At 41.3% G+C, this 14,812-nt stretch overlaps 1 protein-coding gene across 1 annotated transcript; it reads left to right on the top strand.

Moving 5' to 3' along the window:
- Nucleotides 1-522: 522 nt before the first annotated feature.
- Nucleotides 523-6,625, top strand: PLK2 (polo like kinase 2). The gene is made up of 14 exons (XM_005556946.5): nt 523-919; nt 1,525-1,632; nt 1,776-1,892; nt 2,088-2,217; nt 2,447-2,534; nt 3,033-3,128; nt 3,232-3,430; nt 3,518-3,665; nt 4,022-4,119; nt 4,454-4,583; nt 4,829-5,069; nt 5,192-5,321; nt 5,585-5,695; nt 5,832-6,625. The coding sequence occupies exons 1-14, from the start codon at nt 650-652 to the stop codon at nt 6,021-6,023; spliced, it is 2,058 nt and encodes a 685-aa protein (XP_005557003.1). The 5' UTR covers nt 523-649; the 3' UTR covers nt 6,024-6,625.
- The last annotated feature ends 8,187 nt before the right edge of the window (nt 6,626-14,812 follow it).

Raw genomic sequence — 14,812 nt, 5'->3', positions numbered from 1 at the left:
AGCGCGTCACGCGCGGGGCCTTGTCACACGGCCGGAGGAGGCCTCGCGTGCCCGTGCGGCGGGCTCCGGGCACCCTGATACCTTGACACAAGAGGCGCCGGGTCGTGGGGCGGCGGGGAAGGGCTGTGCGGGGGAGGGACTGCGTCTACACCCGCGCCCAACTCGCTCCGGTCACGGCACTGCCCTGACACCAGGCGGCTGGGGCGGGGGTGGGGCCAGGCATCGGCCCTCGGGATTCTGTTTTCTAAACTGAGGCTCAGAGCCTTCGAAGAACGTGGCAGCAGGGCCCACAGACGGCCCTGAAGGCCTTCCCGTGGCTGCGAGAGTTCCCGGCGGCCGGCGTTCGAGGCGCGCGGCTCCGCTCCGAAGCGAGACCTAGGTGGCAGGACAGGACCTGCTTCCCGGCCAAGCGCGCTCGGCAGGCCGTGGGGCGGGGCGTCGGCCGTGTCGCGGTGTCGCGTATCGAGTCTCCGCCCCCTTCCCGCCGCCCAGTATATAAGACTTCGCCGAGCCTTCTCACTCGCACAAGTGGACCGGGGTGTAAGGTGCGCGTTGGCACCGGAGGCAGGGGTGCGAGGGCCACGGCCGACTCGGACGTGTGACCGCGCCTAGGGGGTGGCAGTGGGCAGTGCGGGCCGGCAAGGCTATCATGGAGCTTTTGCGGACTATCACCTACCAGCCAGCCGCCAGCACCAAAATGTGCGAGCAGGCGCTGGGCAAGGGTTGCGGAGGGGACTCGAAGAAGAAGCGGCCGCCGCAGCCCCCCGAGGAATCGCAGCCACCTCAGTCCCAGGCGCAGGTGCCCCCGGCGGCCCCGCACCACCATCACCACCATTCGCACTCGGGGCCCGAGATCTCGCGGATTATCGTCGACCCCACGACGGGGAAGCGCTACTGCCGGGGCAAAGTGCTGGGAAAGGTGACAAGCGGAGGGCGCCGGGCTGCCGGGCGGGCTGGCGGGCGGGAGGTCTGTCCGGGCGACCCCAAGCCGGGCAGGCCCGCGGGGTCCCGCGCCCGCCGCTTCCAGGTTTTTCGGGGGTCAGATCCCAGCGCGAGGTGGGCTCCTCACCTGCTGCCTGGCTTTTGTGCACCGGCAGCGCTGGGGATCGGCTTTGCCTGCCTTAGCCTCACAACTGTGTGCCACCCCGCAGCCCAGAGAAATGCATCTTGAGTCTGGAAGCGAGGGCTTTCTGTATCAGACCTCTCTCCCTCCATCTGCTCCGAGGGAATTTTCCTAACAAGTCTCATCAGACATTATTTTTCATGTCTCCCCGCTCCAACTCCCTCCATAAAGCTCCCCTTTATATTATAGGAAAAAAACTGTTTGAAGTTGCTGTTTCCAGCAATGCGTTTCTCTTCATGAGGGAGCTTTAACGAAGTCGAATGCCTTCCTCTGACCACCCTTCTCCATTCCTCAATTTTTTTTTTTTGCTTTTCTTTCTTCCCATTTATTTATTTATTTTAAATATCTGCCGTCCATTTTTGTGCCATACTCAATTCCGTCTCGGCTTTGTTTCTTTTCAGGGTGGCTTTGCAAAATGTTACGAGATGACAGATTTGACAAATAACAAAGTCTACGCCGCAAAAATTATTCCTCACAGCAGAGTAGCTAAACCTCATCAAAGGGAAAAGGTGTGTATGACTCTTGAGTAAAGTATTTTCTTTGTGTGCAGGGATGGCCCTTCCCTGTTAGGAAAATGTCTTCTGCATGTGTAATCACTGGCTTTTCCGAGGTGACTGGAGGCTAATAAGCCTTGCCTTGCTTTTTCATTTAGATTGACAAAGAAATAGAGCTTCACAGAATTCTTCATCATAAGCATGTAGTGCAGTTTTACCACTACTTTGAGGACAAAGAAAACATTTACATTCTCTTGGAATACTGCAGTAGAAGGGTAAGTGTCAACTCCTATTTGAGAACATTTACTTACCCCGAATTAACACGGTATTCAAAAAGTATTTTATCTGGTATTTTAGCTGTGGCAGTATTTACACTGCAAAGTTAACTTTCATTGCATATCCTGCAAAGGGAAACCAGTGATTTTGATAACTGTTTGACACATTCTCTTTTTTCCTTCTTCTCTTCCTAGTCAATGGCTCATATTTTGAAAGCAAGAAAGGTGTTGACAGAGCCAGAAGTTCGATACTACCTCAGGCAGATTGTGTCTGGACTGAAATACCTTCATGAACAAGAAATCTTGCACAGAGATCTCAAACTAGGTAAGTCCTTGATGCCAAAAGCTGAGTTTTGTGTTAGAGTTCCTTTTCTCTCTCTGTCTATTTTTACATATGAATGTTCTTAATTGGGATCTAGCGTCTGCAATCTTGCTTTTGAATGGGCGTCTTTCATATAACAATTGGCTGCCTGGCTCCAAAGTGGATGTATGTGTACTTGTTTAGAATGCATTTTCAAAAGGATTCACTTTTTTTTTTTTTGTTTATCATCTAGGGAACTTTTTTATTAATGAAGCCATGGAACTAAAAGTTGGGGACTTCGGTTTGGCAGCCAGGCTAGAACCCTTGGAACACAGAAGGAGGTAAGAGTCCGAAAGATGCATCCTAGTAGGGTTTTGTGGAGAGACCAAACATGCCTTCGCTGTTTTGCATTTCATGTTTCAGAGGTCCAGTGATAACATCTATAAATCATAGCAATGTTAATTTAAAGAAATACTTACTGAATGCCCACTATGGACTAGACAGAGCACGCTGTGCCTCTAAATTGATTATGAAAGCAGTCAATGAAGTCTTTTCTTGGCCTGAAATGTATAAAATGCCACGACGTCCCTGGTTTTATTTGGTTAACCACACGTTGCATGTGGGCTAAAACAATGTGTGTGCACTGTAAAAAATTACCAAAACTCACTTGGTCAGATCTCAATTGTTCAGATGCTAAAAGTCAAATGTTTCCAAATAGAAATTCACTGTAGATATTAAGATTTTGTTTAAGATTTTGTCTCCCATCAAGTCACGTCAAGAGAACCAAGTTTAAATAGTGGAGTAATTCCTAACACGATCTCAATATTTCATCTTTCCAGAACGATATGTGGTACCCCGAACTATCTCTCTCCTGAAGTCCTGAACAAACAAGGACATGGCTGTGAATCAGACATTTGGGCCCTGGGCTGTGTCATGTAAGTAAATGCAGCAGAATAATTAAAAAGCAAATTTGGATTTAAATTTTAACACTTGAGTTGCTTTATGACCATTGCTAAAGATGTGTTTCTTTGCACACAGGTATACAATGTTACTAGGGAGGCCCCCATTTGAAACTACAAATCTCAAAGAAACTTATAGGTGCATAAGGGAAGCAAGGTATACAATGCCGTCCTCATTGCTGGCTCCTGCCAAGCACTTAATTGCTAGTATGTTGTCCAAAAACCCAGAGGATCGTCCCAGTTTGGATGACATCATTCGACATGACTTTTTTTTGCAGGTTGGTGCACTATCTTTTGTTTTAATTACATGGTATTGATCCCAGTTACCTGACAGGTTACTGAAGGCCTTTTCTAATGTTCCACAGGGCTTCACTCCGGACAGACTGTCTTCCAGCTGTTGTCACACAGTTCCAGATTTCCACTTATCAAGCCCAGCTAAGAATTTCTTTAAGAAAGCAGCTGCTGCTCTCTTTGGTGGCAAAAAAGACAAAGCAAGATATATTGACACACATAGTAAGTTAACAAGACTTCTTTTCCTTTTTGTACCCAATATTATATTTAAATTTATATTTAAATTAGTTAAAAGAGAATTTTATATTAGCATAACTTGGCCATATTTGCATATTCTTAAATGTTGATATTTATAGCATAATAAATCCATACCTTGAATTGTGATTGATAGCTTTGTATTTTGCAAACATTAAAGAGGGCTTTTGGGGTAGTTGCAGCTAATGGCAAAGGTAAAATGCTATTTTTGTCCAGGATGGTCATAAGTTGGTCAGTAATGCAAGAAGGAGAAGATATGGCTAACCCTGTTCCTACCTTGTTAAGATAGACTAATGTTTGTAATTCTGTTTCTTGATATACAGATAGAGTGTCTAAAGAAGATGAAGACATCTACAAGCTTAGGCATGATTTGAAAAAGACTTCAATAACTCAGCAACCCAGCAAACACAGGACAGATGAGGTGTGTTGGGAAAGATTAAAGTAGATATTCACACTTTACATTACGTCCACTCTTTATTAAATAGCTCTTGGACTATGATTATCATGGTTCAAAAATGTCATATTTACTGAAGTTTTTCTTCAAACCCTTTGAAAGGGAAGTTAAAACTAAAAGGAAGTCTTTCAGTTTTACAGTGCATGCAAGCGCGTTATTGCGTTATCTTTTATCTGGCTTGTGTCCATTGCTTTTTGATAAGCTTTCCCAGCAATTGCCTCACTCTCATCTTAATCTGGAATTCTCAACCTTAAATGAATTTAGATGCTTGACTCATTGCATAAATCTTCTCTCTCCTAAGGAGCTCCAGCCACCTACCACCACAGTTGCCAGGTCTGGAACACCCGCAGTAGAAAACAAGCAGCAGATTGGGGATGCTATTCGGATGATAGTCAGAGGGACGCTTGGCAGCTGCAGCAGCAGCAGTGAATGTAAGTGGTTGTCAATCATATTTTAAATAACAAAACTCTAAATGCCACTGCTAAATACATAATAATTTAAGTCAATTTACTTTGTAGCTTAATCTAACATCGAAGTAGTAAGATTACCGGAATTGGAAAATAATCTTGAGTTCTATGTCTTTTGAATTAATGGAGTGAAACTTAGCATCTACCAAACCCGAGGTTTTATTGCTAAAATATTGTATAACTTGAAACATTTCTCTCTGCCTTTTCAGGCCTTGAAGACAGTACGATGGGAAGTGTTGCAGACACAGTGGCAAGAGTTCTTCGGGGATGTCTGGAAAACATGCCAGAAGCTGATTGCATTCCCAAAGAGCAGCTGAGCACATCATTTCAGTGGGTCACCAAATGGGTTGATTACTCTAACAAATACGGCTTCGGGTACCAGCTTTCAGACCACACCGTCGGTGTCCTTTTCAACAATGGTGCTCACATGAGCCTCCTTCCAGACAAAAAGTAAGTGTATCAATTAATGAAATCCTGTCAGTTCTCTAGTCTTGCACTAAAGAAATCTAAAAACAGTGATTAACTGCTTCTATTTTTTTCCTCTTCTCTCCCTTTCATTCCTGTTTTTATAGAACAGTTCACTATTACGCAGAGCTTGGCCAATGCTCAGTTTTCCCAGCAACAGATGCTCCTGAGCAATTTATTAGTCAAGTGACGGTGCTGAAATACTTTTCTCATTACATGGAGGAGAACCTCATGGATGTAAGTACCGTGACTTTAGAGTGGTGACATTTGAAGTGTAGTCCACAGAGCAGTAGCATCTGCATCACTTTGAAGCTTGTTAGAAACAGATTCTCCTGTCCTCTCCTTGATGTACTGAATCAGAATCTCTGGGAGGTGGAGGCAGGGATTTCCAAAGCCACTCTGATGCTTGCTTAAGTTTGAGAGGATTTTCTTAGAATAATAATAGAGTGCATGCTACAAAATCTTTGTAGGCACTAACTCACTCTCCTAATCTCTTCCAGGGTGGAGATCTGCCTAGTGTTACTGATATTCGAAGACCTCGGCTCTACCTCCTTCAGTGGCTAAAATCTGATAAGGCCCTAATGATGCTCTTTAATGATGGCACCTTTCAGGTAAATGAACTCTTCAGGAAAGCGCATGTTTAGGTCCTACACAGAAAAATCTGTGCCTAGCCAGTTTAGTAATTGACTGAATTTTTCTAATTCTTGAATATTTTGAGAGATCTAATATTTATGTTTATTTTTTAAGGTGAATTTCTACCATGATCATACAAAAATAATCATCTGTAGCCAAAATGAAGAATACCTTCTCACTTACATCAATGAAGATAGGATATCTACAACTTTCAGACTGACAACTCTGCTGATGTCTGGCTGTTCATTAGAATTAAAAAATCGAATGGAATATGCCCTGAACATGCTCTTACAAAGATGTAACTAAAAGACTTCGAATGGACCCTACGGGACTCCTCTTTTCCACTGTGAGATCTACAGGGAAGCCAGTAGAATGATCTAGAGCATGTTGAAGAAGATGGACATGTGGTGGTACGAAAACAATTCCCCTGTGGCCTGCTGGACTGGGTGGAACCAGAACAGGCTAAGGCATACAGTTCTTGACTTTGGACAATCCAAGAGTGAACCAGAATGCAGTTTTCGTTGAGATACCTGTTTTAAAAGGTTTTTCAGACAATTTTGCAGAAAGGTGCATTGATTCTTAAATTCTCTCTGTTGAGAGCATTTCAGCCAGAGGACTTGGAACTGTGAATATACTTCCTGAAGGGGAGGGAGAAGGGAGGAAGCTCCCATGTTGTTTAAAGGCTGTAATTGGAGCAGCTTTTGGCTGCGTAACTGTGAACTATGGCCATATATAATTTTTTTTTCCATTAATTTTTGAAGATACTTGTGGCTGGAAAAGTGCATTCCTTGTTAATAAACTTTTTATTTATTACAGCCCAAAGAGCAGTATTTATTATCAAAATGTCTTTTTTTTTTTATGTTGACCATTTTAAACTGTTGGCAATAAAGAGTATGAAAAAGCAGAAATAATGGTTTCCTGTCTTTAGTAGAACTCTTTACCACATCATGACATTTTTTGATAATGTCATGCCAAGCAGTGCCAAGAAGCCACTGAGTATAGAAGCATACTAGAAAGTTAGATCTTTAATTTTTTCTAACCACAGTTTCTAGAAAGTCTAATACCTGAAGTACAATCATAAACTTTCAGGGTAGATCTAGCTTGAGAACACCATTCTTGTTACAACCAAAATATAAGCCTCCTACATTAAAGAAATACTCCAATTTCTCTCTAGTATTTCTTTAAAACTTGTTTAGCTTGGAGATAAAGCCAGAGTAAACAGATCTCTGTTGTTGTCAATAGGCACAGGAAGTTTATCTTAATATGGGCAAAACTCTGAATTAGAATGCATGCACCACCTAAACATATTACTCAGCATAAACCTGCCTAAACACTTCCAGAGCCGCTGGCAGTACTAGCACATAATTCCAGTAGTGAGAAATTCTTTGTGAATAAGTCATTTTATGTTCCTTCTGGTGCATGGTAGTTGAGGAGTGGTATGGGAACCAAGTTATGGTTTGGGGTCCATCTTTTAAACTTAAATTATCTAAGAGGTAGATCTGAGGTTTTCTTTTTCAGTGGGATCTACTCTTTGACAGGTGTAGTAAAGGAAAGCTGCTCCTCCTGTTACTCTGAACTTATAGGGATCTGCATAAGATGTAAATATTTTTTGTTCAGTTGTAATCCCACTATAAGGAAAATACTGTCCTATGAAAAGAAGTGCTTTGGTTTGTTAAGGCTGTGTTTACAATGTGATCCTGTACAGCGTAGTGTAGAGATGCCAGTTGCACTTTTACATTTTTCTAAAATTGTTAAAACTCCACCTGGTATATTGTATTAATAAAAGCCAAATCCAGGGAATATGAGTATTTCACAAGTCCTAGATTAACTCCTGCTGGCTGGAGTTCTCTGGCCATGTATACCAATTCAGTTGTATTTTTAGAAGCAGAGAAGAAACAATAGTTTTCAAACAGAAAATGTTCCTTCTTTTTGAGTTTCAAAGTGGAAGATTGTGTATTACGTCATGATTTCAAAATACACACTTAGCATTCTTATATGAACTGAGCATCTGCTGTGTGCCACATCCAGGGCCTGGCACTGGAGACACAGAGTGAACCCAAGGCCCCCCTGCCCTCAAGGAAGTCGCAGTGGAGTGGAGAAGACAGGGCATTTACCTATTAGTATGATAAGTGGTGTGATTTTATGATAAAGGTGTGTACTGGATGTTGTGGGAACTCAGCAGGAATCATGAGGAAGAAGCTCCAGGCGTGGGCTGGGCTCAGTGAATAGATTCCAGAGAAGAAATTTGTTTTTACTGGGTTTGAAAATGAGTGGGGGTTAAATAGAAGTATGCGATGGGGAAGAGTGTTATAAGCAGTGGGAATAGCATGTACAGAAGCCCGGGGGATGGAAGAGTTCACAGAAGTGGGTGTGCAAGTCTGAAGTATTACAGAAAAAGGCTGGAAGACATGAATGGTGCAACCCATGGCTTTTTAGGCTGCATTTTGAAGGCTATGCCAAACTACTGAGAAACTTCAAGGAGGAAAGTGACAGTATTTCAGATTCCTAAAATTTATTCTGGGAGCATAGGAGACAGGGGTGGGGAACAAGGTGGAAACAGCCCAAACAGTAAAGAAATTAATGCCGTGACTCAGGTGAGAAAGGACCTGAGACTTAATGAAAAGGAGCAAAGGAAGAGTTAGGCAGTACCTCATTTGGCCCACCCAATTCATTTCAATGTTCCCAGTACAGAGCACAAGATCTGGTACTGGACAGTCAACTATCAAATGAATGAGGAAATGAAGATTGATTTGGGAGGAACTTAGAAAGTTGACTTTAACAGGATCTGGAGCCTAGTTGAATGTGGTGCCTAAGAAAGAAGGTGAGGTGTAGAAGGATTGGCTGAGGGAGTCAGTGGGGGAAGGGTTGCATTCTTGGGCCATTAACTATAATAAATTAGGAATATAGAAGGAAGAGCTTGATGGAAAAATATAGTGAGTTTTTTTTATATCAAATCAGATTTGTATGAGGTTGCCCATATAGGTCCAGAAAACAGTGGATATGCAGGTTAACATCTCAAGAGAAAGCAACATTTGGAAGTAACTAAGTTTTGGAGAACATCATGGGAGTGAACGAGAACACATAAGGATGGATTTCTGTCACCCCTTCTTCCCACCTGCATTTCTAGGGGAGGAGTACAGAGGACATCTCCATAAAACATAACAGTGTTGATAAATCTTTGCCATGGGAGGAGAATAAAAGATTCCCAAATAAATTACCCTTCCAAATAAGGGTACCCTGAATTCCACACAAAACAACAGTAAAATAATAGATTTCTTTAATGAACACGTTTGATCCCCAGGAATGTTTCTCCATTAGCCCTCACAAATCCTAAAGATTTGGTAGTTTTGTTGTATGTCCCAGCTATAGGGGAGGCTGAGGCAGGAGGGTTGCTTGAGCCCAGAGGTTTGAGGTTGCAGTAAGCTTTGACCATGCCACTGCACTGTAGTCTGAGTGACAGAGGGAGACCCTGTTTCTTAAAAAATAAAATAACACATACTCTCAACTAAACTTGGTGTGGCCACGACAGTGACCTTGATCTTAGGTTATTTAACATTTACGACTTTTAACTCTTAGTCCTGTCAACCCTTCAAGAAATATTTCTGAATGTAACCTCATGTCAGCTAGGGAGGAAGCATACTCCAGTGGAAAAGCTTTGGAGTCAAGTCTTGAGTTCAAATTTCTGTTCAACCACATGTTAATAATGCGATCTTCAGTAAATACGTAATCTCTCTAAGCTTCTGTTTTCTCATCTGTGAAGATAAAATAATAATAAAACACTTGCACATCAAAGGTACTCAATAAGTATTTGTTCCTCTTCTTGTTCTGTTTCTTCTGCCTCTTTCCACATCTGTAATGGCAGGAACCCTAATTATCTAGAAAAGAAAATAACTGACTCATTCTTGTTTCTCCCGCTTTCAGTTCTGTGTAAGTTGTGATCAAGTCTTCAGTTCTGTGTAAGTCGTGATCCAGTTGGGATCACTTTGGGACTCTCAGAGAGAAGGAATCTAATGGAGATTGTTGGTTATACAGATGATGGAAGAGATCGGTGGTGAGGCAACCCAGAGATTCACAGCAGCAGGAAGGCACTACTATCCCAATGGCTAGAGAGACCCAGAGAAAAAGTCATGTTACCAGAGCCCAGAACTGAGTCTTCTGGGAGAAACTAGAATCATGACGGTCACTGCTTACCAGGATTTTGAGATCATGGGACAAATGTCGTCACTGCTTGAGATGACCCCTGTGCCTATTTGGGTGAGAAAAAAGGGGGACAAAATATTTTGGACTCTTTCTTCCTCTTGCCCTCCAATCTCCCATTGACCAAATGAGCTGAAAGCCAGTAGAAAAAAATAGCCTTGGAAATACAGTTGTTAAGGTCATTGTAATATTGCAAAATAAAGCAGAGGAAGGGCAGAGAATGAATCTGAGCCTTAACCAGCATATTAACACCCTACCTTTCTTTCCTAGTTTTTCTCTTCCATGAATCTTGTACCATTTCTACCTTCTCCTTCTCTTAAATACCAAAGTGACATAATTGCTAAGAGCTATAGTTAGCTAAGCAGCAGGATGACAGGCAGTAGAAGGTTGGAGAAGGAACAAAATTGCGTGGGTGGTCATGAAGAATGGAGTCATTCCTGCTTTAGGCCTCTGTGATTTGTAACATCTTCAGACCATTTTTACCTTATAGAGATTTTAATCTACTGAAAATAAGTGTGACTAAAAATGAATAGCTGCATCTTCATAAGGTACACAGAAAAACCAATGTTGGTATTTTATGGCTATTCCATGCATGAGAGAACCAGTATATTTCTAAACCTGGTAATAAACTCTTCTATAAACAGAAACATGTAGATTCCACTTTGTTTTTCCCGACTTGGAAGAGACTCTGGTCTATACATGTTTAGATTCATGCTTTGTTCTAGCCCTTCGTTATGTCTTATTCACTTTACTGATGGAAGGCATCTCTTTGTTTGAATTGCCACAATTTAATTATATTAGTGAGCTCAAATTAAAAAGGCAAACTTCCATATGAGGTGTTAGAAAATAATATCATGGTTCATCAATGTCTGGAATTCAATTGAATAGAATAAATAGATTTTGCTCTGGGATTAGCCTGATAATACGTTTATATGTAAAACAAAATTGATTTTAATGATTGCAGTACAAAAATGTCACGTCTAAGTTGAGTTAAATTTACAAACTATGGATCTATCTCTGCTATGAAGTACTAAATGATTAGATGTTTTAGCCCAGCCATGCAAGTTGGAACACATTCTCTGTTCCAAGCTTATAAAAAAAATTAGTACTATAAGAAATCAGGCAACAGGCCTGGGTCAGGGATGGTGGCTCACGCTCATAATCTCAGCACTTTGGGAGGCAGGAGGATCACTTGAGGCCAGGAGTTCAAGACCAGCATGGTCAACAGTGATACGCCCTTTCTACATAAAATTTAAAAAATAGCTGGGCATGGTGGTGTGTGCCTATAGTCCCAGCTACTTGAGAGTCTGAGGTGAGAGGATTATTTGAGCCCAGGGGTTTAAGGCTGTAGTGAGCCATGATCACGGCACTGCACTACAACCTGAGTGATAGAGCAAGACCTAATCTCTATAAATAAACAAACAGATAATAAATAAGGCAACAGGCTTCAGTGAAATAACTAAAATTGCCTTTCTTTTATACCCCTTTGAAATCGGTGGCAGCAGGATGACCTTTAAACTTACGATCATATAGACATGTTAGAAGAGTTTCAATGAGATATAAATTTATTATGTGATTTATGTGATCCTACTAAATAGAAAAAATATGATAAGTACAGAGCTATATGAATTTTGAAGAACTTTGAAACTACATGAAAGATCTTTAAATATTTCAAGAGATAAAGAAATGTAAAATCCAAACATGTGATAGGGTATCCTGGAGGGGAGTGCAGACAGAGAATGAGATAATAACATAACTACTGGTGTACTAATAAATGCTTGGCAGCTAACTTTTTCAGAGGTGACCAGAACCTTGATTTGTTGCATTTTCCAATTTCTGTGGTATAATTTCTTTTTACCATGGTGAACTTCTCACTACCAGAGTGATGTCACCGAATGCGGAGTTGGAAAGAGATGCACAGCAGTACGTCATTATGAAGTATTTCCAGCATATGGATGTAACAGACATAAATAACCTCAAGAAATAGATAATAATAAATTGTAGGGAAACAATTAGTGATGAGCTTAGAGTATTTGTTGCCTTTGTTTTTAACATAATTCATTTAATTGTAAGTTTCTATAATTATATAATGGTTGTGTTAACAACTGGCTTGCACAATTCCTGAAATTTTAACAATCACTCCTCACGAACCTTTTTAAACTAGCTCCAACATAGCAATACTAATAATTTAAACCTGGGGACATGAACTATATGTGCTCTGAGAAATAGGATATCACTCCTATATTCTGAATAATTAATAGGTCTTGGTATGTTCTTTTAACATCTCAGACAGCACTGCAGTAAATATCTCGATCTACAGCTATGGTTGTGTATATAAAATCTCAGCCAGCCTAGGTTACAAATAGAAAGTTTAATTTAGATAGCATAATAGCTTCTTTAGTAGTGAAGTACCATTTAATCTCAAGAAGACTTAGTATTAAGTACATAAGTATTTAAGATAATCTGAATCATGGAATTAATAATTTTTGTTACAGAAAGAATCTCTACATTTAACCCTAACATTGAAACTGTATGTTAATACTTCACATATAGTAATGTATTAGTACTATAATCCCAATTAAAAATTGAAATTTAAGTAACTGACATGGCTTTAGAAATTTAAGCTGAAGCCTTATGACATTTAAATTTAGTATTATAATATATGATAACTTAAATTTATCATCTTATAAGTTTAATTTATTTAATTTATAAGAATGTTTGCATACTTAGGAGTACTTGTTATAGCAGACAATTGCAAAACAGTATTTAAAAAGGAAGTCAAGTATATTATAAATGCAATATAAAATATTAAAGGGAAAGTAATTAAGTTTTAACTGGGATCCTATAATAGAGTCCTCTTAAAGTCTTTTGTTGAGATATAAGGACACAATGTAAATTTTTAAAATTAAACTTAAAAGTGCAAAGAAGAGCTAGATGTTTAAGTATACTGAATGTCAGGTTTTTAAAACCAAATCCACTTCTGAGCATAAAAGTCAATCTCAAAAAAACCAAACAAACCACAAAATCTCATTTGCAATCTGTTTTCCTGGGAATTTGTGTTTGTAGATGAATGTCAATATAATTTTCTGATACAAGCATGTAATTTTATTCCAGTAATATTCTTTTGAGAACATGACATGAGTAGAAATGAAAGGCAAAGATGTAATCCATGTAGAGAATAAGGTAAACCTTTAGAGCCGAGATTGGATATTGCCAGAGAATAGACATCTGCTTGAAGTACAGCGAGTTTTAGAGTGGGTTTTAAAATATTTTCAAGAAATTGTCATCAGTTAGTCATTGGGAGCTTTCAGACGAAAATTAAAATTTCTGACTTCCTTTGCGAAACTTGATGATCAGACAATACGATCAGACATTTCTACATATCAACAATCAGCTGGAGCTGAAAAGTGCCTGCCCCCAGAGAAGAGGCAGCTCTCTCCATGGACCTCACTTGACTGACTCACTCAGCTGGTTCCTCAGATGTTTGAATGTGAGCCTAGTGCAAAGTCAGGTGAAACTTTCAGGGGGCTTGTCTATTTCTAAGTTCTGTTTACAAAAGCTGATTTTAGTTCCAAAAAGTGTATTTTGGATGATTTTAGGGAAAGTGTGGGCTTCATCCTAAGCTACCTTCCGGCATTTTTAAGCATTATTGGTTTAAGAGGAGTTAACGGTCAGGTAGTGATTTGGGATTGGGGCAGGGAAGTGCTGGATAGAGAAAGGCAGGTTCCTGGCTAGGGCTCCATGCCTGAGCCTGTGCCCACGGACCTACGTGAGGACAGTCATTTCTGTTTTCCTGCCCAAATGTCACATTTCTCAAGACCACCCTAGCCCACCAGACCCCCATCTTGTGCCTATTAAAACCCCAAGACCCTAGCGGGTACACACACAAGCACCTGTATGTGGAGAGGAACACATGGGCAGAAGAAGACACAAGCAGTTGGACATTGAGAGGAACGCACCACGGAAGAGCACATCAACAGGCACCAGCAGAGGCTCTCAGGCCATCCATCCGCGGAAGGATGAGGAGTTTGGCCTGGTGGTCAGAAGAGAGCCACTGAATGGCCCGACCAGGGGAAAACCACCTTCCCACTCCAACTGCCTTCTGGCTCCCCAATCTGCTGAGAGCTACTTCCACTCAGTAAACCTTTGCACTCTTTCTCCAAGCCTAGGTGTGATATCTTTTGGTACATCAAGGCAAGAAACCCCAGGATACAGAAAGCCCTCTGTCCTTGCTGAGAGGTGAAGCCAGCTGGACTAGGAGTGGTGACTTAGAGTAACTTTTCTGTCTAGCTAGAGGATTGTAGATGCACCAATCAGTGCCCTATGTCTAGCTAAAGGATTGTAAATGCACCAATCAGCACTCTGTAAAAACACACCAATCCGCGCTCTGTGTCTAGCTAAAGAATAGTAAATGCACCAACAGCACGCTGTAAAATTGCACCAATCAGCACTCTGTGTCTAGCTAAAGGATTGTAAATGCACCAATCACTACTCTGTAAAATGGACCAATCAGCAGGATATGGGTGGGGCCAAATAAGGGAATAAAAGCTGGCCACCACAGCCAGCAGTGGCAACCCACTCAGGTCCCCTTCCACGCCGTGGAAGCTTTGTTCTTTTGCTCTTCACAAAAAATCTTTCTGCCGCTCACTCTTTGGGTCTGCACTACCTTTATGAGCTGTAACACTCACCTCAAGGACCCGCGGCTACATTCCTGAGGTCAGGGAGACCATGAACCCATCTGAAGGAATAAACTCTGGACACACCATCTTTAAGAGCTGTAACACTCACTGTGAAAGTCCATGGCTTCATTCTTGAAGTCAGCGAGACGAAGAACCCACCGGAAGGAATAAATTTCGGACTCATTGCAATAAGTCAGGGGGTCTAATTGAGCTGATCAA

The sequence above is a fragment of the Macaca fascicularis genome, chromosome 6 (assembly GCF_037993035.2).
Source record: "Macaca fascicularis isolate 582-1 chromosome 6, T2T-MFA8v1.1".
Taxonomy (NCBI): Eukaryota; Metazoa; Chordata; class Mammalia; order Primates; family Cercopithecidae; genus Macaca; species Macaca fascicularis.
Note: the sequence above shows the minus strand (reverse complement) of the source record. Positions and strands in the feature narration are given on the sequence as shown.